Source organism: Gavialis gangeticus, unplaced genomic scaffold, assembly GCF_001723915.1.
Source record: "Gavialis gangeticus isolate Ggan-Ray unplaced genomic scaffold, GavGan_comp1, whole genome shotgun sequence".
Lineage (NCBI taxonomy): Eukaryota > Metazoa > Chordata > Crocodylia > Gavialidae > Gavialis > Gavialis gangeticus.
The window spans coordinates 42,556,293-42,577,861 of record NW_017729022.1 but is presented as its reverse complement, the minus strand read 5'-3'; the positions used below and the strand labels follow the sequence as shown (position 1 = coordinate 42,577,861).

Sequence of the window (21,569 nt, the reverse complement as noted above, 5' to 3'; positions counted from 1 at the left end):
TAGGGGGATGGGGCTGGGTGGGGGTCCCCCCCCACCCCTTACTTGCCTGCACTGGAGCCTGAGTCTAGCTTTCTCCTGCTGGCATGCTGCCTGCCCTACATGCTTCCTGGCCTATAAAGTTGTGCTCATAGATGTGTGAGTTCATAAATGTCTAGGTTTCTATGCCTATGGAAGGTTACTGCAAGACTAGGCAAGGAGTAGTTGCATACTTTGTTTTGGACTGATGAAATTCCTTTTTATTTATTTATTTATTTTTAAATCTTAGGAAATTACAAAAAAAAAGTCCTATAGTACCAGGACTTTGAGGTTGTGAAATCTACTAATCAAGTTAGGAAATTACCACTGGTATAGAATGACTATAAGATATTCCTGTTTGGTATCTGTCAGTTCTTTCCCATTGAAGCTGCACCCATGTGTATAAATTAAATACTTACATATTCAGTGTCCCTTAGAGACTTCAGTGTTTAGAAAATTCTCTGGGAGCAAGGATACCTGGCTTCCTGTCCTGTTCCACTGAAGTGTTTAAAACCCAACATCTGTTTTTACTTTATCTCCAGTCTGACTGTCCCAGGCTGTGACTCGCATTTAAAAAAATAAATAACTTGCAGTAGTTGTGATTGTCCTGGGGAAAAAGTGTCATCTCAGATACTTCATAGGTATTTAAAGTGGGACGATGGCCTTATGTGTGTAGGATCCCAGGGAAAAAGGATTTGTTTGCCAAGAAATCTGAGGACCGTTTTTAGCTGAAGTTTTGCATGTCAAGTGGAACAGTCTGAGCAGTAGGGATTGAAGGAGACCACCCTGATATTGCTGTATTGCCTCATAGTTATGTCATCTTCTAAGAGATTAAAAATCTGGGTTCAGACCTCAGGGGGAAAACAAGGGCTTTGAACCTAGGTCTCTTATCCCCCCACCCCCCCCAAAAAAGTGCAGTAACTGCTTAATGTGTAAAAAGGAAGAGGGCATTAGCTTCTCCTCTATGTCTCTTGAACAGAATTGGATTTCCCCAAAACAAAGCCTTTCTTTCTGGGAACCTACAGAGGTGCAAACCTATTGTCCCACTTCAGCTACTGGTAACTAAAAACAGATACTGTGTTTATCCTGGCTCTTATTGTCTTGGGCTTTGATTTAAAATAAGCAGGGAAGGAAGGGGTGTGGAGGGAGGAGAGATGTACAGTCCTTTAAACAAACAGTTTGAATGTAGTCAACTCAAATTAGCCCCAATTGTCCCAGGGAAAAAGTGTTAACTTGGTACTTAAAAGTGAGATAGGAGGCTTTTGTATAGGACAACAAAAGGCTGTGTTGCGGATGAGGGACAAGCAGAAATCCAATGTCTGTTTTTAGCCTGTGAAGTACCCAAGTAACTCAAATTAGACCTTGAGGAGGTGAGAGGAGGCTGTTAATTACCAGTCAACCTGCGTGCGTAAATGACTGTCTCCTTTCTTGTTTTGATGGTACTCAAAGCCTAGGACAATCGAACCTGGGATAAACCCACCTGACATCTGTTTTTAGCAAAAGGTATTAATTAGTGTCTAACTCCAGAGGATGATTCGCTATTGTGACTCCCAAGTCACAATAGCAAGATACTCTCCTTACAGTCAGATGCACAGTTCCTTGAAGGGGAAGCTATACTCTTAATCTTCTCTCTTCTCTTAACATCTCCTATATGCTAGTTTTAAGTGACTTTTTAGGCATGACAATATGTACTGTGTGTGATCATGTAACTAAAGACCATATCAAATTGCATATGCACAAGGGACTTGAGTTGGGCAACTTTAACATTGACATTTCCCAGCTTTTCAGTGCTTGACTTTGCAACGTTGACAACATTCTTGCTGTGTGGCCTTTTTGTATAATATATTTATATGCTCACCTTTACATTCATGTATATTTTATATCCTGTATTCCAAATCAGTTAAAAATAGGAATAACCAAGTGTTCTTTTAAAGTCAGAGATTGTGGTTAGGTCTGGGTCATGACAGCTTGGTAGGGACCTCCTAAATAAGTGTTTTCCTTCAAAAATCACAAGGCACTGTTAGCTGGAGGGAAAGGAAAATGTGTGCGCTCAACTGTCACCACATAATCCCTTCAACTGATAAATGTCTTGTTAAAGTGAACTTTCTCTTGGTTCTCCATCTGTGAGGTTGATGCCAAGTTAGAGGCACCTGAACTGCCTTCCTGTTAAGGATTCTTACCAGCAGTGTTTGCAAAGATATTTTTATATTCCATGTGCTGATATAACATTGGTTTTTAATGTTAATAAGGTTGACTATATTTTAAAGACATATTAATCAGCTTGCTGTCCACTCAGTGTCCAGCCACTTCTGAATCTCCCTAGATGCTTGGCTTGATTCCTAGCATGTGCAATCCATGTTTTCATAAGCCTTTCATTGTCTGAGTAGGTTGAAACACACTCTTCTCTTGACTTTTTTTCTGACACCTTCCCAGATGTCTAAACTTGGGCACAGGGCCTCAAATGTGTGGATGCCCAGAGTTTGAAGGCCATTTCTTTAGGTGCATGCGATAGAGTATTCTGCCTGATCAACACATCAAAGAGCTACTCAACACAGCTCACAAAGACGCTTTCATGGACCCAGAGGGACATCCTTCCATCTTCACCTCTGTGCAAAAATGAAGTTTATTTCCTTCCTATGGGACTTTTTACCATCTTGTGCCATCTAGACTTTTCCCAGAGCCTGATGAAGGGAACTTTGATCCCAAAAACTTGCAGGATAGGACAGGTTTGGTTTTCTTGCTATTTTCCAGTTGGTCTAATAAAAGGTATCATTTTGGACCCAAGAGTTCTAATTTTTTGTATGCGATAGAGTAAGTAAGCAGACACACATGGCTTGTAACAATTAAAAAAAAATCTTTGTCTTACAGAAATAGTCAATAGAATTCTTCTAAATCTCTGAGTCCTTCAGGCTTTCTGTATTTTATGACCCAGCATTTTTGAGACCCAGAAGAGATCTTTGGTTTCCTTTGGGGGAAGGGAGGGGGGAATTTCCACACTCCAAACCCACATCTGTTCTAGCAATGAGTATAGCCTTTGTTGTGACACGAATTTCATAAAATTAACCAGAATTCATAAATTATACATAGAAAGATTCCCCAAATCATTCCAGGATGAAAAATGCTTCAGCTTTCTTTTTGAAAACGTGCCCACCCTTCTTGCTAAAATAATTGTGTCTAATACTCAATTTAGCTATTAAGTCTGAACAGATATATATGAGCACATTCCATTATCTCATTTTTCCTTCCGACTCTTTGAAGAGTAGTTACAACTAATGAAACACATTTGTCATTAAATTATCTTTTAGCAAGTTCCAAAGTGAAATCAAATATATTTGAATAAAGGAAAAAGGAATTTGATTGAAAATGAGGTTTTGATAAAATCCCTTTTGAGATGACATCTTCAATACTCTCTAATGAAAGCAAGAGAAACAGAAAAGATTGTATGGCGTAATTTCAAAAACTGGTGTTTCACAGGCTGTACAATTTGTTAAGATAATGAAATGCGTAGACAGGAAAAAACCCATAGAGATCTCATTCTGCCATTTCTCCTTATTCTAAACTTGCTAAAACTGCACGGTCTAATTTTCGATGATACACAAATTAAAAAAAAATGTTAAGGTTGAAAAGTCAAATTCTGAAGTTGGGAAATGTCAATTTTTTGTTGTTGTTTCTACAATCAGAATTCATCCTCCCTGTGATCCTGTGGAAAAAAACATAGTATGTAGTCCTGTAATTATTTACAGAATTCATAGACACGGTGAGACAGATTTAAAATTGCAAGGGAAACTATGTATCTATTATTTCCTAAATTTTCAGTACTTGACAATGTAAAACAGGGGCAGGCAAAATATGGCCTGCAGGCCAGATCCAGCCCACCAGACCATTCTGTCTGGCCCACAGGGTCCCTAAAAAATTTAGAAAATTAATATTAATCTGCTCCTGGCTGCGTGTCAAAGATGACAAGAACCAGGGGCAGTAGGACCCAGAGGGAGCCGGAGACAGAACTAAACAGCCACCTCAGCAAGTCTGGCATGGCCCTATCCCACCCCGAGCCATAGCCAGAAGCCTCTGCCTAGCAGGGGCTTCTGGCCTGGGGCTGTTCTTGCTTCCATGTGCCAAGGGAAACACAGATAAGAGGAAGGCAGGGGAGGACCTTGGGCAGTCACCCAGTCCTTGGGGCTGGCCAGTCCAGCTTCTGCATTCCCAGCACTGCAGCCAGGACCCATGCTGTGCTGGTGGGGGAGTGGGGAATTGGCTACAGCAGGCAGGGGGAAGGGGGAGCGAGCGAGTATGCGGACTACAGTGACAGTCCGGCAGGAGCATGGGGCCTGTGCCGGTGCACTGGGGCCAGGGCTGGCAGGGCCCAGAGTAGGGCAGTTGGCACGTGGGGCTAGGCTGCCAGGGGCTCTATGGAGCTGGGCTGGCTCCCTCCTCTCCCTGCTTGAGCAGTGTAGCCAGGCTCCGCTCCTGCCGCCCCGCTGGTGTTGGCCCTGGTGCACTGTTGCAGGCCCCGTGCTCCTGCACTCTTCATGCAGACTCACTGCCTCTTCCCCACACACCCCCAGTCTGCTGCACTCCAGCATCACGTGGCTCCCAGCTGCAGCACTGGGACTGCAGGAGCAGCTGGGACATGGTGTCGGAGTGGCTAGAGAGGAGGTAGGGGACGGGGAATTGGCAGGAGAATGGCAGCAGTGGCAGAGGGGGGCAAGTGGCAGCAAGCGGGAGCAGGTGACCTATGCCAGTGCCCCAGGGTCAGGCATGGCAGGACCACAGAGCCCAGGCTTGCAGGAGTGCTACTGAGGGTTCTGCCTGCTGTAGGGAGGAAGAGTGGGAGGCTGTGGGCAAACCCTCCAGGCAAGCCACAGCCATCCCCAGCCACCCTCCCCCTATACACTCAGCCCCCCACAAAACCCATATCTACCCACACCCCCAACACACACGCCTACGCTGTCATACCCACCCCCCCACAATATATAAGAGTAAGACTTAAAATGAAGTTATTATACTATCACCTCTATGTACACTACACAAATGCATGTAACTCAGGACAAGAATATTTTTTAATGCAATTAATCAATGTTGTAGTACATGTTTAATTTTTGTAATATAATTTGGTATTTTTCTGGTTTGGAGATGGCAAAACCCCTTGCTGAAGGAGTAATTTCTGGGGGCAAAGGTCAGGGCTTGGGGACAGGACTGTGGTCCCAAGGTGATCAGGAGGTGGGGCCCTCAATGGTTTGCCAAAATGTGGTAAGGAGCCCTCTGCCTGAAATAATTGCCCACCCCTGGTTTAAAATCTTTAAGCTACTCCTATATGTTATGCATATAATTTTCCTATCAAAGGGAAAAGAAAAACAATTTCTGTGTCTGTGTTGTTTTAACAATTATCATCATGCTCTGAAAATTCAACACGCAGTGCTATAACTGGGCTAAATACATTAAGCAGATGTTGCCAAATGCTGGTATGCCAGGGATAGGGTATAGCACAAAGATGTGAGAAGTAAAATTGTAAAAATGGCTTATAGTTAAAAGCAGAGGCATTCAACTCATTTGGCCCCACAAACTAGATTTGGACCACGGGCTTTCTACAGGGTAGATGACCTACCTCCAGCAGCAGGTTGGTAGCTCATCTAGTGTGGCTGCTACAGCTGCTCTGTTGATGTGGCTCCAGTAGCCAGGGGTGAATGCCACTGTTACTGGCCCCCCTTTTGCCTACCACCAATTTTAATTGCCAATGTTGACTGAAGACTAAATTTGGTAGTGGGCAAGAGGGTGGGGAACGAACAGCAGTGTTATTTGCCCTTTTCATTCTGGGGCCATGCCAATGCAATGACTTGGGCAGCTATGCCATCAAGCTTTGATGCTGCAGTTTAACCGCTTGTGGGCCATACGTTGCCTGTAGGCTGCAAGTTAGACAATGCTCGTTGAAAGTATTTGACAACCTTAATACAGGGGGTAGCCATAAAGATCTGTACTATGAAGACAGCTAACACTGTGGCTCCACCTTATCTGAAATATGCTCTTTGCCTCTGTTTTACATATACGAGAAGGCAGAGATTAAATAATTTCAGCCTTATTGCTAAGAAGCCACAACAGCAGACTACTGGCAGCAAGGCTTAAATGAGACTTAAGTCATGCATAGACAGTGTGTTAGTGAGTTTTTAGCACAGTATTACTTTGATGGTTGAAAAACTGGGTAGCATCTTAATTTTACATTTAGTGGAAATAGGCTCTCCAGCCTATCTTTAGCCATGGTCTACTGAACTTATGCACCTAGACTTTTTGTACATTACAACCAAAGAAACAAAGATAAAAGGGATCTGAGAAAGTCAGGAAGTCTGTTCCAACCCTAAGAAAAGATCCAGTATACCTACACTATTTATGCCAGATGACTAAGGTCTCATACAGACATTCACTCTCCTGGGAGAGTCGCTGTTCTCTCAGAAACCATAAGTATACAGAAGTTCAAGCTTTTTCTCCCAGATTAAAATTGGCCACTCCAGGAGAAACTACCTGGGAATAACCAGGGTTAAATCACTCCTGGGAGAGCAAATGTCTGTACATACTATGGCTTCTCTCAAAAGAGAATATAATCCTTCATCAGCACTGCCCCCCCACATTGAGGAGACAATGTGTCACTCGTTGGACTCTGCTGCTCCAGCAGGGAGCAGAACACTTCCTCTTTGCTATCCCTACATTGTGCTGCAGGGAAACGGCTTGACCTGAGCAGTGTGAGTCAGCCAGTCGGAGCTACCTTTTGTTCTTCTGCCATTTGTCACCAGGCAGATTATAGGGGCCTACAGAACAGTTTGAGATGCATGCATATGGCAAGGTTGAGTGTCTTCACAGTGTTATCATTGCAAGATTTCCACTCTGCGGGGCTTTAGTATTTGAACATCTGTACATGCAGCTCTGGATCCGTTTCTCTACCAGGAGAACAAATCTGGGAAAATCCTCCTAGGTTATTTGAAAGTGTATATGCAAATACCCCTTGTTGCATTGCCCTTACTACTTGTCCTATTGTAATCTACCTCTTCGCAGTCGCTTGTTACTGCACCATTTGAAGGCTGTTATCTTGTCTCCCATAGAATTAATGCTGTTGTAACCCATGGTGTCACCAAAAAAACACTTGATTCTCACATTTTCTCTGTTCTGTTTTTTTTAGGGTAAACAAAGCAAGTTCTTTCAAGCTTTCCTCCTAGGTCATGTTTTCTAGGCCTCTGATCACTTTTTTGGCTTTCCTCTAGACTCCCTCCGATTGATCTGCATCTTTCATGAGGTATGGTATCCAAACTGGATTAAGTACTTCAGTACTGGGGCCTTACCAGTGCTGAGTAGAGTACAATGATAAACATGGTCTTGATTATACACCCTAGTATAGAGTTGGCTTTTTATTTTTTATAACCGCATGACCTTATTGAATCATATTTCATTTTGTAATGCACTATAACCTCCATATTTGTTTCTGCAGAACTAATGCTTACCCAGCCATTCCATTCCTCATCTTGTTTTTGTGCAGTTGATTAGTACCTAATATAGTACTTAGTGAAGTGCTTTGCACTTCTCCTTATTTAATTTCATCCTGTACATTTCAGTTCATTTCTTCACTTTGTCAAGATCATTTTAATTTCAATCCTAGCCCCAAAGTGCTTGCAGTCTCTCCCAGCTGGGTTACATCTGCAGATGTAATAAGAAGTGCACTCTCTCATGTATCATCCAAGTCATTAATAAAAATATTGAATAATACAGAAGAATTCTTCTTGATCCATTCCTTTTAATTTTAGAGTGAGCCACTGAAAACTGCTCTTTTTAATTATATTTTTTCCACCTAGTTGTGCACCCACCTTACTGTAATTTCCTCTAAACCAGGTGGACTACCTTTTCCCACAGTGGGCCGTCATTGAAACCTGGAATTCTGCTGCAGGCCCCAAATATCTTGTCCCTGGAGCATCCAAGCTGTCTGCACTTAACCTTGCCAGAAAATTAAAATCACTGAACGCTTTGCTGTTTATTTCAATTATAAAGCTACTCATGGTTCTCTTGGTATCATATCTGTGCTATAGCTGGTTCTCCAGAATTTCATCTTCATTCAAAGATTCCAACCCTCCCACCAGGGGAGCAAGTTCCTAATGCTACTGAAATGCAGCTTGGAAAGCACTTCTAGAAATAAGGCATTTAGCTCCCTCTTTGCTTTTAAAACCATTGCTTTGCCACTGTACCACAATAAAATGCAGGTACAATAGTTAAACCATCTGTCCTGGCACTGTGACTTCTCAACAGACTTGATGATGGTTACTTTCAGAAATTCCTGGAATATTTTGGACTAATATCCAACTACCATATATGTGCCATTGATATGTAATAGAGACAAAGTGTTTGTCTGACAGGAAAGCAGATTTAAGGTGTGGATGTAAGTTATAGAGAATATGTACCCTGAGGGTAATGGAAAGCATTCTGTAAATCATTTCAAGAGTCAAGGCTGAGAGGCAAAGTATCTCCATTAGCATTGGAGATTTGTAGAGCATTAGCCGTATCTGAAGGGATGACATCCATATAATTGCCGAGTCATCACTATGCTCTCAACAGATGCATTTTTGAAAAGAATCTCCATAAGGGACACGATAAGCATTTACAAAATATTAAATGGTGAAGACAAAGTAGGGATTTATAACTTACTGTCTTGCAATACAAGAACTAGGGAGTCACAAAATGAAACTTGTTGGTAGTAAGTTTAAAACTAACAAAGGGAAATTCTTTTTCACACCATGCATAATTTAAAACATGGAGCTCATTGCCACCAGATGTTGTGGAAGCTGACAACTTAGCCAGGTTCAAAAAGGGACTGATTGAACAAATTCTTAGTGGAAAGGGGCATCAGTAATTATTAGCATGGGAGTTAGGGATACAGCCTCTGAATCAGAACTTTTTATAACTTGGATGCTGCATGTGAAAGGAACAGGAGGAAAAAGCCCTGGTCATAACCAGTTCACTGTTCCTTTCAGTGTCGACTCTCACTGCCACTGTGACAAGATGCCAGGCAAGATGGACTTAAGGTGTGACTCGGGAAATGGAAATTTTTACATTCTTATGTAATTCTTCCATGAATATTCCAATTATCTTGAACGGAGTGAAAAGTTCCAATTAGAGTAACTGTTACCTGTTTGTTCATATGTCTTTAATATGTCAACATACCTACAAATATAACTTTTTATTACAGTTGTTATTTATTCTGCAGTACCTCTGCCATCCATCTGGCTAGAAAATTGGCTAATTCAGCCAAACTTACTCTGTTTTGCAGGTAGCATAAATCCCAGGGTGACTTTTATTAGTATTTAGCTTCTAATCAGCCACATGTCCGTGATGGAAGCAAGTGCAATGTCTAGATCTTTTTCTAGAACACTGTTTTTTATTGATCCATGATATTCCTGTGGCATTAACCCATTTTATAATGCAATAACTTTGTTTTATTTGTTCATTAAAAAGTATTTTACTGGCTTTGTCTTAGTGCGACAATAGAGTTATAGGTGATAAAGTGACCAGAAGTTTAGATCTTGGAAAAATGTTGTTATACATACCTTGCAAAATGTCATTACTTTATTATCAATATATTTTGCAATTAGCCTGAAATGATAGCAGTCTGCTCCAGTAGAAATGTAAAACTGGTTGTAAATTCAAGAAGGAAAATGATAATATAGAATGCAACTCCTGACAGCTATTACTAATTAAAATATATTTTATGAAAGTCTTTTTAACAGTGTAGGGTTTGAAGAGAGACAAAGATCTATGTAGTTGAGACATAGAAAATGCAGATAAAATGATAGCAAGAATATATTAAATGCTATCCAGCTAGCTAAATTAAATTGGTTTAATCTGGTTATTAAAAAGTCCCTGAAATACTCCAATATTTAAAAACAGCAAAAAACAACCCTCCCCCACCTTCTTTTCCTTGTGTAAATATCACAAAGCTAGCAAGGTGCAAAAACTAAAACAAACTATTCCATTTTTTAATAACTCATCTAAATATAAAAGAAGATGTCATTTTCTATAACAGTACCAGATGATAATGATAAGTCTCTGTTCTGTTTTGATCAAATTTATTTCTCTTCAAACCAGTCTGAGTTCTGTGGTAGGTTTTTCTTAGAGTTGCTGCACTGGAAGGGTAATGCTGAACCACATGGTCCTTTGTGGTCTGCTTTGTTGATTTTTATGGTACTGATGTAAAAAGTCAGTAGTGGTGAAATAGCCATACAAGAGTGTCATACAGAAAGGAAGAAAGCACAGGATTATAAGACCCAGTATTAGGTATCTACATACCTTATACTTGCTTCAGACAAAGAAACTGCCTCAGTGTCCGTAGATTTTAGGGGCAGAGGAGGATTGGAATAGGGCCAGTGGCTCTGATTTCTGTATAGATTCAGCAGCATTTTCCACTAAGACGATGGTGGCTCCATTCTGATACCTTGCCACCCTGAGGCTATGGAATTACTGCTACTGTTACTGTAACAGGCTGTGTATTGGGGAGACGGATCCTTCCACTCTTCTGCCCTTAGGAAATCCACCCAGACATAACCCAGTTAAGTAGGTGTGGCTTCTGTTACTTGAAGGCATAGGCAGCCAGGGATTCATAGATAGTTTTGGCTAAGTAGAGACAGTCAAAAAGCCTGAAGTTGAATCGATCCAGTCTTTGCAGGTTAATCCAAGATGCAGAGATTAAACAGAGGAACAACTGGACATGCACTTAGCTTTTGATTCAGAAAATGCAGCCGTATGTCTGCAGTGGCTCAGGCCAGAAGCTGGGAGACAGTTCTCTGGTGCACAGCCAGCATGGGCTGTGTTCACTTCCTCTTCTTGCTGCCCCCTAGGTCTCTAGGATTTGCAGTCCAGAATCACAGCAGCAAGACTACAGGGTTGCTCATCACGTCTTCCTGCTTCCAGGCATCTCTGGGATTTGTAGCCCGCAGTCAGAGCCAGCAGTAAGTTTGAGTGGGATCTGGGGCTTCCCCTCCCAAGCCCCAGACCCCAGCTGGGGTTTACCTGGGGTGGGGCAATCACTGCCCCCCCCCTTCCCCCGCCAACCCTTCTCTGATGGAGCAGACAGCATGCTGGGATGTTGGGGAACTGTCATTTATCTTGAACGAGGAAAGGATCTGGGACCGAAGTTTCATAAACCAGTTTGACCCAAATCAGTTTAGTCTGATACTACATTCAACCAGGTTTATCTTGAACCAGTTTCAGCCATTTTGAAACTGGTTTATGTGAAGTGACGTGCTGTTCTATCAAAGGTTTAAACCAGTTTCTGATCACTTAAACCAGTTTATGTGTAATGTCTGTCCCTAGAGTGAGTACGTATTGCAGAGTTAGCTACTCAACAGTACAGTAGGCAAGACCTTGCTTAAGCAGTAGGGACACTGCTAAGGCAGCAAGGGTAGCAGCCATAAGCTGCCTTGAAGGCATCCTGGCCATTGGGCTCAGAATGGAAACCTCTGCGGGTGGCAAGAGAGTTATTATCTGACAGGAAAGAGCCAGGCATAGGAGGCAAATAACTGGACTTGAAATAATTTTTGTTTTGTTTTTTCAGCTTGCTATCTGGGCAGTCACTGCAAAAAAACAGTTTAGATACTTTCTCACAAAGTATCCTAGTTCTAGTTAGGTAGAACTTAACTAGAAAGATAATGAAAATTGCATAAATCCATTTCAGGACCCTTATTGCTTATCAGAAGGAATTAAGAGTAGAATTGTTTAGAATGGGAAAAAATAACAGCTGTAATAGTAGAACACACAGTACAAGAAGTTACTAAGCAAAACAGAAATGAAAATAAAATAAGCTATCCATTTGATGTGGTTCCAACTTGCAAAATTCAGATCCAGGTCAGAGCTTTAGAATTGTTTAGCATCAGGGATCTGGTTCAGGCTTGTTACAAAAAGGGACTAGAGCTTTGCAGTTCAGTTTTGAACTTCCCCAAACATCTAGAGACATAATTTCCCCCCAAAACTTGGAGGATTTTTGCCCTTAATTTCCGGAAGAGACTCGTGTTCAAGTTCAAACAAATCCACAGCTGCTTAAGAAGCACACAGGAGTTGAGAAATAAACCAGCAGATGGTCCTAAATGTTCATTGGGCAGAAATCCATCTTCTGAGCAAGGCATAATATAATGAGAGATCATTTTTTTTAAATATTAAACATATTTTGTATGCTGAAACTGAACCTCCATAATAATTATGTTATGCTATGACTGAGAAGCAGAATCCAGGTTAACAGCATTCTTGTTTGGTATTAGCTGGATTAATTTTAATTAAAGAATTATTTTTTTTCTGAAAGGCTTTTATGATATGGTGGATCATATTGGTTTACTGTAATGGAAAATGACAAAGCAAAATTGATTTTTTTAAAGGTACTATTGGTGTGTAGTAACATAGGATGATATGAGATTAATTAACTCGGATCAAAATTTGAAGGCAAAAATAGATTAATTTACCAATGACCACAAATAAAAATGGGTATTCTGACTGAAATTATAAAAATAATTCATGGTGAAATCATTCTGTGAACAGTTTTGAGACAAGAATTTATTAATTTTTATGCTCCCCCCCTTCTCCCCCCACCGCCCTTTCCAACGTTTAACTAAAAGGTGGTGGTGGGCAGTAGTGTAGTATGTCAGAACCTCAGTCATGGATCAGGACTCCCTAGGATGAAGTGCTCTACAAAGTGAACAAAACAGTTCCTGCTCCAGAGAGCATAAAATTAAATGTTGGATATTGTTCGTCGTGAGAAGTAAAAATTATAAAGAAGATAGGAAATGATAAAATCCAAGAATTACAATGAGACATGATGTGACATTCTCATGTTTTTCTCTGTCATAATAGCTAGTCGTGATTTCTTACAAGAATTCTGAAGGGAATTTCTATAATAAGCAATATCCTTCTGTCAACTTGCTTGTTAAACTCCTGGTGGATTCTGTATAAAAATTAACGGCAAGGTATAACAGCAACAGTGTCAAGCAAGTGTCAGTAACAGTAGCATCCTATCAATGGTGGTTAGATTGCATTGCAGATATAATGCACTAATAAATGCCCAAGACTGGCCCGACAAGTTTTAAAGTAGTTTCGGGGGGGATGGGTGTCGGGGCTGGAGCAGAGGAGAGCTTTTGCTTAACTTGTGTAATCAGGCATGTACATTCAACATGCTGAGTAGGACTGAAGATGGAATTCCACCGAAACTCAGAATGAAGAATAGGAAGATTATCAATATGCTGAGAGTATATATAAAATCCCAGGAAAACAGGAGCAAGCAGGAACCACCTTGGGTAACTCCACAATAAATGTTTTGGGTAGATGTGCCCAATTAATATCACCTAATTAGCTCCACAGGAAATGATTACTGTGCCTATTAGGCCACAGGAAACCAATAAATGCCACAGCAGTGCACATGTAGATGCTGGCATGGCTGGCTGGGGCAGACAGGTACTTCGGTGTAGGGATTGCCTATTGGCTAGCCCTGGATTGCGTGCTGGCTAGCGCAAACTATAGCTCCCACTTAGCCCAACCAGCTCCTCCACAGCACATTGAACTGGGTTGGAGCAGCTCCAGGTGGCAGGCTGACCCCCAGGGCCCCTGCCAGCTGGGGTGCTCTGACCCAGCACAATGTGCTGTGGTCTCAGGTGCACATGTAAATATGATGCCCAGGAGCAATAAACTCCAGCGTGATATATGCTGAAATGTATTGCTGCGCCTTAATGTGCATGTGTAGATGTGCCCACTGATGGGTTGAGGCTTTAGTATGTGTTAATGAAAATTAACTTATTATTAAAAAAGAAACAAAAACTGCTTAAGTATAAGGATATTGTTTCCCACACTAAAACGTTTTTGTAATTTACATTTGAGTTTTCTCAGTCAGCTTTTTCCACTTTCAAAATCATGGACTGCTAATTGATCTAGTAATTGAGTTTAACTTATTTCTTTATAAGTAGGTGTCAGGGTTATTTGGAAACTTATCAGTTATGTTTAGTAACTATTATATTCATTTGTATAATCTTAACTTCATACCTAGCACCTATAGTAACTATATTCTATTCTGGACTTTTCTTTTTACATACTACAGAATAAAGTGAACATTCAGCTTGTTGACCTGCATAACTGTCTTCTGTTGTAATACTTTATTCATGTTCATTTCATTTTACCTATTAATCTCTCAACAAGTAAAACCATTTCTATGGCATCCTGTGCTGTGTAAACTTTCTAAAAATGATAAATATTGACTTTATGGCCTGCGATATGTTCAACAGAGTTGAACATATCGCATTTCAGTGTTATTTGATCAGGTGATTTCTTGTTGTTTTTGTGTGGTGTGAGCACAGATCTGTAGCTTAGTGATTTCTTGCTGCTGTTATTTGGGATTTTGTTAATACGCAAGATATGCTTCTTAAATCTGTTTTAAGCACCTGTTTACTAGGATTCATTTAAAAATAAATAAATAAAGTGATTGCCTTTTAGTAACTGCCATTTTAAAAGAGGAAACTGACAAAAACCACAGAATTATTAAGTGGACCCTAACATTTATGTAAACAATGTTTCAACAGAAGAGTAAGAGTGCTCTCTTTCTATAATATTAATGAGCTTTTTATAGGTTGGAACAGGGGTGGACAATTACATTGGCTGGAGGGCCACTTAACAAGTTTTGGTGAGCTGTTGAGGGCCATAAGTGTAACCTGCCTTTTGACAGGTGCCCTGCCCCCGGGTTGCCATGTTGGGACCGGAAGTCCCACCCCTAACTCTTGACCTTTGCTGCCAGAAGTTCCTCCCCTTGCCCTGGGAAGAGGCCTTTGGGGAGAGGGGGTTGCCATCTTAGAACCAGGAAAAAAACAAATGTACTAAAAATCAAACATTTACTGTAACATGTATTTTATTTTTGTCCTGATTTATGTGCAATTTGCGTAGTGTATATGAAGGTGATTGCATAATAGCTCACAATAAAGTTTTACTCTTGTATATTGTGGGCGGTGAGAGGGGTGTTTGGGGTGGGGGTGGATGTGTGAAGGGGGAGTATGGGGGCATGTGTGGGTACAGTAGGGATGTGGGGTGGGGAGGTGTAAGGTGTGTGGTTGGGATGCGGATGAGCTGGGTGTTCGTATGTGGGGTGCTCCCCTGGCTTCTCCCCACACGCCTTTTCCGATGTGGCTGAGCCCAGCTCCTCCACAGGCTGGGTGGAGGGAGGTATCAGTGCTGCCTGCCTGGCTTACAGCATGCTGTAAAGGGGTGAGAGAGCATCTGCCACCAGCAGGCAAAAAGGGAAGCCCCTAGGAGAAGAGGGTGAGGGGAAAGGGGAATGAGTCTGGGGCCACCAGCTCTCTTGGCCTCTGTCCTATGATTGCCCAGTGGGGCTGCAGCTAAGCCCATACTGGATCCTTCTGCTGTTGCTTCCACCCCACCTGCCTATCCTATGCCTTCCTGGTAGGGCTGCAGCCAAGCCCACACTGGATCCTGCTGCTGCTACTCCTGCACACCTGCCAGTCCCATGCCTGCCTGATGGTGCTTTGTGGGCAGCCAAATTCCTTCATATTGCCCCTCCATCCATGTGCTCACCCACCCAGCCATACACAAGCAGGACCAAAGCAAGCTGCAGGCAGAGCCCGCTGCCTACCTCGCTCCCCTCAATGCCTCGGCTTTCTCTCCCTACCTGCCGCTCAGAGCACTGCAGCAGGGACAAGAGGAGAAGTTGCTGGAGGCTGGGGGAGCCCATCAATTTCTTGTACTGCAGCCCTGCCTGGAACCTATGCCCAGTGGCTGGGGCTGGGATCTTTTGGCAGGAGAGGCTGGGAGCACAGCATATGCTATTCCAGGTGGGAGTGGGTGGGACTTGGCCTCATGCAGCATGCAGTAGGGGCACCTAAGGGCCAGACCAAGTGTTATTAATTGGTGGGTGTCTACCTGCAATCCGTATTCAATCAGCTGGTGGGCCAGATCCAATCTGTGGGCCATATTTTGCCCACCCCTGAGTTAGAAGCATTATAGCCCTGCAAATTGCTGAAGTAAAAATTTAATTTAGATCTTTGTGGTTTTGTACAAGTTCTCCCAAGGTCACCATAATAAATTTAATTATGAGGAATAAAAACCCAGTAGTTCATACTGAGATGATGGATAAATAGGATACAAAATTGTACTTAATATACATGCATTCATACAAATAATGTGACTGTAGAATAAACCAGATTCTCTCCTAAGAAAAAAGGACAGACTCGCTAGGTCCTAGTGCATGCTACTCATTTTCCTAAGCAACAGGAAGAATTGCTTGAAGATGTTTCATAGGAGGATCAAATAGCCATGTTCTTCTTTCACTTCTCCCAGTTCTATAGCACCTAGTTGCCTACCTAGAAAATCCCCTGTGAATCAGCAGTGTAGGGAACCAGCTCTTTCTGGTATTGATGAGGTGGCCCAACCTTTTTGATCCACAGGCAGGATGGGCAGTGCCAGGTTCCTCCACAGGGTGGACCTGGCTGGTGAGTCTGCTCTGGTGCATGGGGCTCAATTTTGTGATGGGGGAACTGTTGGAAGTGTTAATTGACATAGTTCTTCCATTGCCAAATTTCCCAAACCATGGGGAGTCCCCCATGTTGGATGCCATGGTTACAAGGGCTGAGAAACTCTGGTATTATTTCTGTTACCCTAGACCAATGTTGCTCAACCTTTTTCCCCCTTGGGCCAGATGGACACTGCCGAGTCTGTCCATGGGCTGGATCCAGCCAGTAGGCTCAACCTGGTGCACAGGGCAGAGGCAGGGCCTAATCTAGCCTTATGGGGGTGGGGAGGGAGGGTATAGCCCAGCCCTGATTGGCTCCCATGGGGGAAGGGAGCATAGCTTGGTCCTAATCTAGTCAAGTCCCAATCCAAGAGGAGGTGTAGCCTAACCCTGATTTGACTGCGTGGGGTATGGCCTGGCCCAGCCCAGATGAAGCCGTGTGGGAGGGCCCTGATCTGGCTGCATAGGGAGGAGGGAGGCACGGCCTGGCCCTGATCTGGCGGAATGGGTGGGAGATGGGAGGGGAGAGGTGGGTGTGTTTAACCAGCCCCAATCCAGCCATGCAGGGGGGAGGGTGCATGACCCAGCCCCTGTTTGCCTGTTAAGGGTATGGGAATATCCATGTCTATGTTACAGAAATTAATATGTTTCAATATATACTCATAGTAATATGACTTTTCTTATTCTAAAACAAATCTGGTATGATACAGTCATATTGTTCCAGCATTGCCAACTTCCATGATTTTTATTTCCAGTCTTATGATATCTGGTGTTCTCTTTAGAGTCCCAGATCCTGTATTCCAGTCATTATGAAAGAATCTCAGAGATGAGACTTACATTTGGTGTTTTGTTTTTGTTTTTTGCATTAGATCTTCAAGCAAGGACATGGCTTCAAATGAAAGGGAGATTGTCGTTTGGGTTTGCCAAGAAGAGAAAATTGTGTGCGGACTGACAAAGCGCACAACTTGTGTAGAAGTGATCCAAGCTCTTCTAGAGGAACATCAAGCTACGTGTGGGGAAAAAAAGTTTCTTTTTGGAAAAGCTAGTGATTATTGTATCATAGAAAAATGGAGAGGCTCAGAAAGGGTCCTCCCCCCTCTGACAAAAATCTTGAGACTTTGGAAGGCGTGGGGGGAAGAACAGCCTAATTTGCACTTTGTTCTGGTGAAGTCAGATGCTTTTCTCCCATTTCCACTGTGGAGGACAGCTGAAGCTAAGGTAGTTCAAAATGTAGAAAGACAATGGGAGCTCAGCCCAGCAAATTACATGAAGACGTTGCCAGTGGACAAGCAAAAGAGAATTGTCAGAAAGACTTTCCGGAAACTGGCCAAACTTAAACAAGGCAGTATTCAGCAAGAGAGGGACAATATGGAGACCCTGATTCATCTGATCATTTCCCAAGACCATACCATTCATCAACAAGTCATCAGAATGAAAGAGTTGGATATGGAGATTGAAGAATGTGAAGCCAAATCCCATCTAGATCGAGTAGCAAATGATGGAGAAAATTATGTGCAGAATTCCTATCTAATGACCAGTCCAAATGAGGATGAACAACAATCAAATATACCATTTGCTCAAAATCAGATGCATGAATACTTAGGCAAAAGTAATGGAATTTTGCACTTGGAAGAGGGACTGAGACATCACAAATTACTAATAAAAAAACTCAATGCTGAAATTGAAGAAGAGGTAAAAGGTATGTCCATTGGCACACATGGAGATGATGAGTCTCCATCTAATGGGGCATCTAATGGTGAACTGAAAGACTCAGATTTAGAAAGTGTCAAGCTTGAGCTGGAAAAAAGTATGAAAGATGGCTTGAGAATCAATTCTTATTTGAATGCCATTCAAAAAGAACTTAGTTACAGAGAGCTACTACTTCAAAAAAAGGAGAAAGAATATGAACTCCTTGCAGAAGAGTTTAATTTGCTGCACGGTAAAGACAATATTGAAACTACATTTTCACCCAGTGAAGAACAAGCCAACAGCAGTGAGAACTCCAACAAAAGCACTGTGGTGTCTGACTTTGTTCGTAGAGTGACTAATTTAGATATCAATGATACTGACTCTGACACTGGAATCAGCTCTACTCACAGTCAAGACTCCGAGACAACATTAGGAGAGATGATTCTGTTGTCAACATAATTAAAGACCGTTACAAACATGACTAAGAACAATTTAACAATCGCCTTTGGATATTTATTACCATTTAAAAAGCTTGCTATTACAGGAGCTCAGTGCTGGGAGGTGGAGCACACTGACCTCAGTCCAACAGCCATGTTCACATGCACATGACTAAGTACATGAGACTATTCACATACGCATACATGCACAAACTTATGCATGTACTTAACCATGTTAATATCGTATATGCTTAAAATAACGTGCCTTGCTGGATCAGTGTCAAACTGCTCAGCACTTGAAAGTGGAGCCTCAGTAGGAGAGGAGGATTCTGGCTGGAAATGGGATGGAATCAAAGTACAGATTGTGAAATCCCTTGATCCCTGAGTCCACCTCTTCATCTCACTAATGTATTAGGAGCACGGATATAAAAAAAATGCATCAAATCAATTGGGCAGCTTGATTCTCTGTTCTGTTACATTGACTTTATTCATCTGAAGTTGAGTTGCACCGATCTAATACTGTAAGGGAATATAAGGTCAGGCACACAATCTAGGAAAACTTAGTTTTCATGATGTTGTAAAGACAAATAAAAAGCATATGCTTTTTATGCAGTATATTTAAATTTCATTGCCACAGATCACAAAGGGTAACATTCCATAAGTATCTAAGTCATATTTTCAAAAGTGATCTCATTTCCACAGAGTGTAAATTGCACGCAGTTTCAGTATGTCTTAGGCCCTTAAAGGCTAATGCCATAAACAGAGGCACCTAACTGTTGCTATAGTTGCCTATTTTCAGCTGTTCACTGCCATTGAGATCCTTAAAACCCCTGTTTAGCTGCTTTCTAACTCTTTGTGCCTAGATTTTTGATCCAATTCTTCTGGTACAGAACTATAGGCCTGTTGCCCTCTTACTGAGTCCCAGTTCTCATCTACACCCTAGAGTCACTCTCAGCCTAGCATTCCCCTGCCTATAGCTATGGATCTACTATGTGTTCTCTGTGCATGCTTTCTGGATCAGGATTTCCCTAAAAATGAGGTAGGGATGGGACATTTTGGTGTGAGATAGCTGAGTATACAAGTAACTTCCCCTGCCCCCCACCCCCTCACTAGTTAGAGTATTGATATAGAAGGGCTGCTGTCAAAACCTTTCTTCATTTGAATGAAATGAGAGATTTAAACCTCTCTCTTACTTCCTAGGTGAGAGTTATTGGGTAGGCTGGGGTGAGTCTCAGTCTTTCCTGTTGAAATGTTGCCACTTTCTATGACTATTCATTGAGGGAGAGAAGAAGCAGAATGAGAAATAAATTTTAGTGTGATGGTTAGGGCATTCATCTGGGATGTGGCAGAATCAGATTCAAGGTAACTGATCAATAAGCCAGCTTGCTGGTTTCTGGGAGCTTTGGTTTTAGATGCCTAAATCCTACCCACACCTTTTCCTAAAAGTATTCTCTGTGTAATGAAATAAGATGTGTGCCTAACTTAGATTTGAGAATTCCATTATGAGAAAGGCCCCTATAAGCCAAGCATTACAACTTTGAGTGTCTCGGTGCCTAAATCTCTCTCTTTAAGCACTTTTGAATATATGCCCTAAAATCAAACTGCACATATTAATGGAATTGTAAGGAGCACTAACCAAACAAAAACAAAGTTCAGTTAAATCCTGAACTTAAATCTTGGACATTTATTAAAGGACTGTATTTAGATGGCATAAATGTAAAGGACTGGTAATTTAGCCATGTTTTTTCCTTCAACTATAGTTTATGGAGTCCATTGGTTCATTTCCCTGATGGTCATTTTGAAAACTACATTGGCAGACGCAAGCACTTAAACTGCTTGTATAGTTGACTTGGAGAAAATCTTTCCTAAGTAATGCAAACAGTTCTTGTTCTGAGGACTTCTGAACCCTAGTTACATTATGAAGAAAAAATTTTGTTCTGTCTGTGTTGGCTGCCTTAAGGTATCTTGTTTCATACTATAGCTTTATCAGTCAATATTATTTTGAGTGTTTTGAATGCCTTGGGTGTAATATGTCAAGTCTAGACCCATCAATTCTTGATGGAAACTAAATATATAACAAATATTATACCTTAACTTTGTAGTAATTTATTAACACAGATGAACATCATTTTAAAACTCTGTGTGTCACGTACCAGTGTGGCATGCATAGATTTTTTTTTTGTTTGTTTCAATCTTGAGAGTAGGTTAATATATTTCATGAATTGCATTAGAAATAATTGTTAACTATCAATAGTTTGTTTTTTTTTAAATACTTATTTTTGTGTGTTGGGGGGGAGGGGTTGTACTTTTGTCAATTCATTTCTGTATAGGAGACTACTTCAGGGCATATAAGTAACGTAATTTCTTCTTCAGCCTGGCATCAAAATTTGTTTGTCCATAGGCTTCGTGTTGGCCCTCTGCAAATAAGTGACTTTCATCCATGCTGCATGCCTGATTGTGTTTCCATCATGTGCAATGTTTGTATATTTTCAAAGTATTGCTTTCTTCTGAGAAGAAAATAGGTAATACACCTTTTGAGAAGTCCATAGCGGTCTGAAACTCAGCCCTATGAGTTGGACTAAGCCTTTATTCCTTTTAAGACTAACCTGAGTTAAAAAATAAATTCACTACAGCTCAAAGGGCATATCTATATGAGCATTAATGTGCCATAATTACGGTACATTAAGTTTAGTAACTGTAATAACAAGTACTAACTTAATGCACTGTAATCAGTGCACTGGCACATGTTTTTTAAGTGATGGTAATGTGCAGTAGACTAATTCTACTGTGCATTAGCACAGCTTTCACTGTGACACACTGATGCGCAGTCTACTGTGCTTCTTTGGGCATTGCTACACAAGACTCTAGTCTTTGAGCTCTCTCCCCACCCTAAATCCCTTTAATCCATGTTTAGC

At 41.6% G+C, this 21,569-nt stretch overlaps 1 protein-coding gene across 1 annotated transcript in view; it reads left to right on the top strand.

Annotated features, from left to right (window-relative positions):
• The window catches only part of RASSF9 (Ras association domain family member 9), a 40,547-nt gene extending 19,281 nt beyond the window's left edge, over nucleotides 1-21,266 (top strand). The window contains exon 2 of the mRNA XM_019514819.1: nucleotides 17,398-21,266. Within this exon, the coding sequence (XP_019370364.1) occupies nucleotides 17,398-18,676 (1,279 nt within the window). The 3' untranslated portion in view covers nucleotides 18,677-21,266. The remainder of the gene's footprint in view (nucleotides 1-17,397) is intronic.
• Nucleotides 21,267-21,569: the final 303 nt, after the last annotated feature.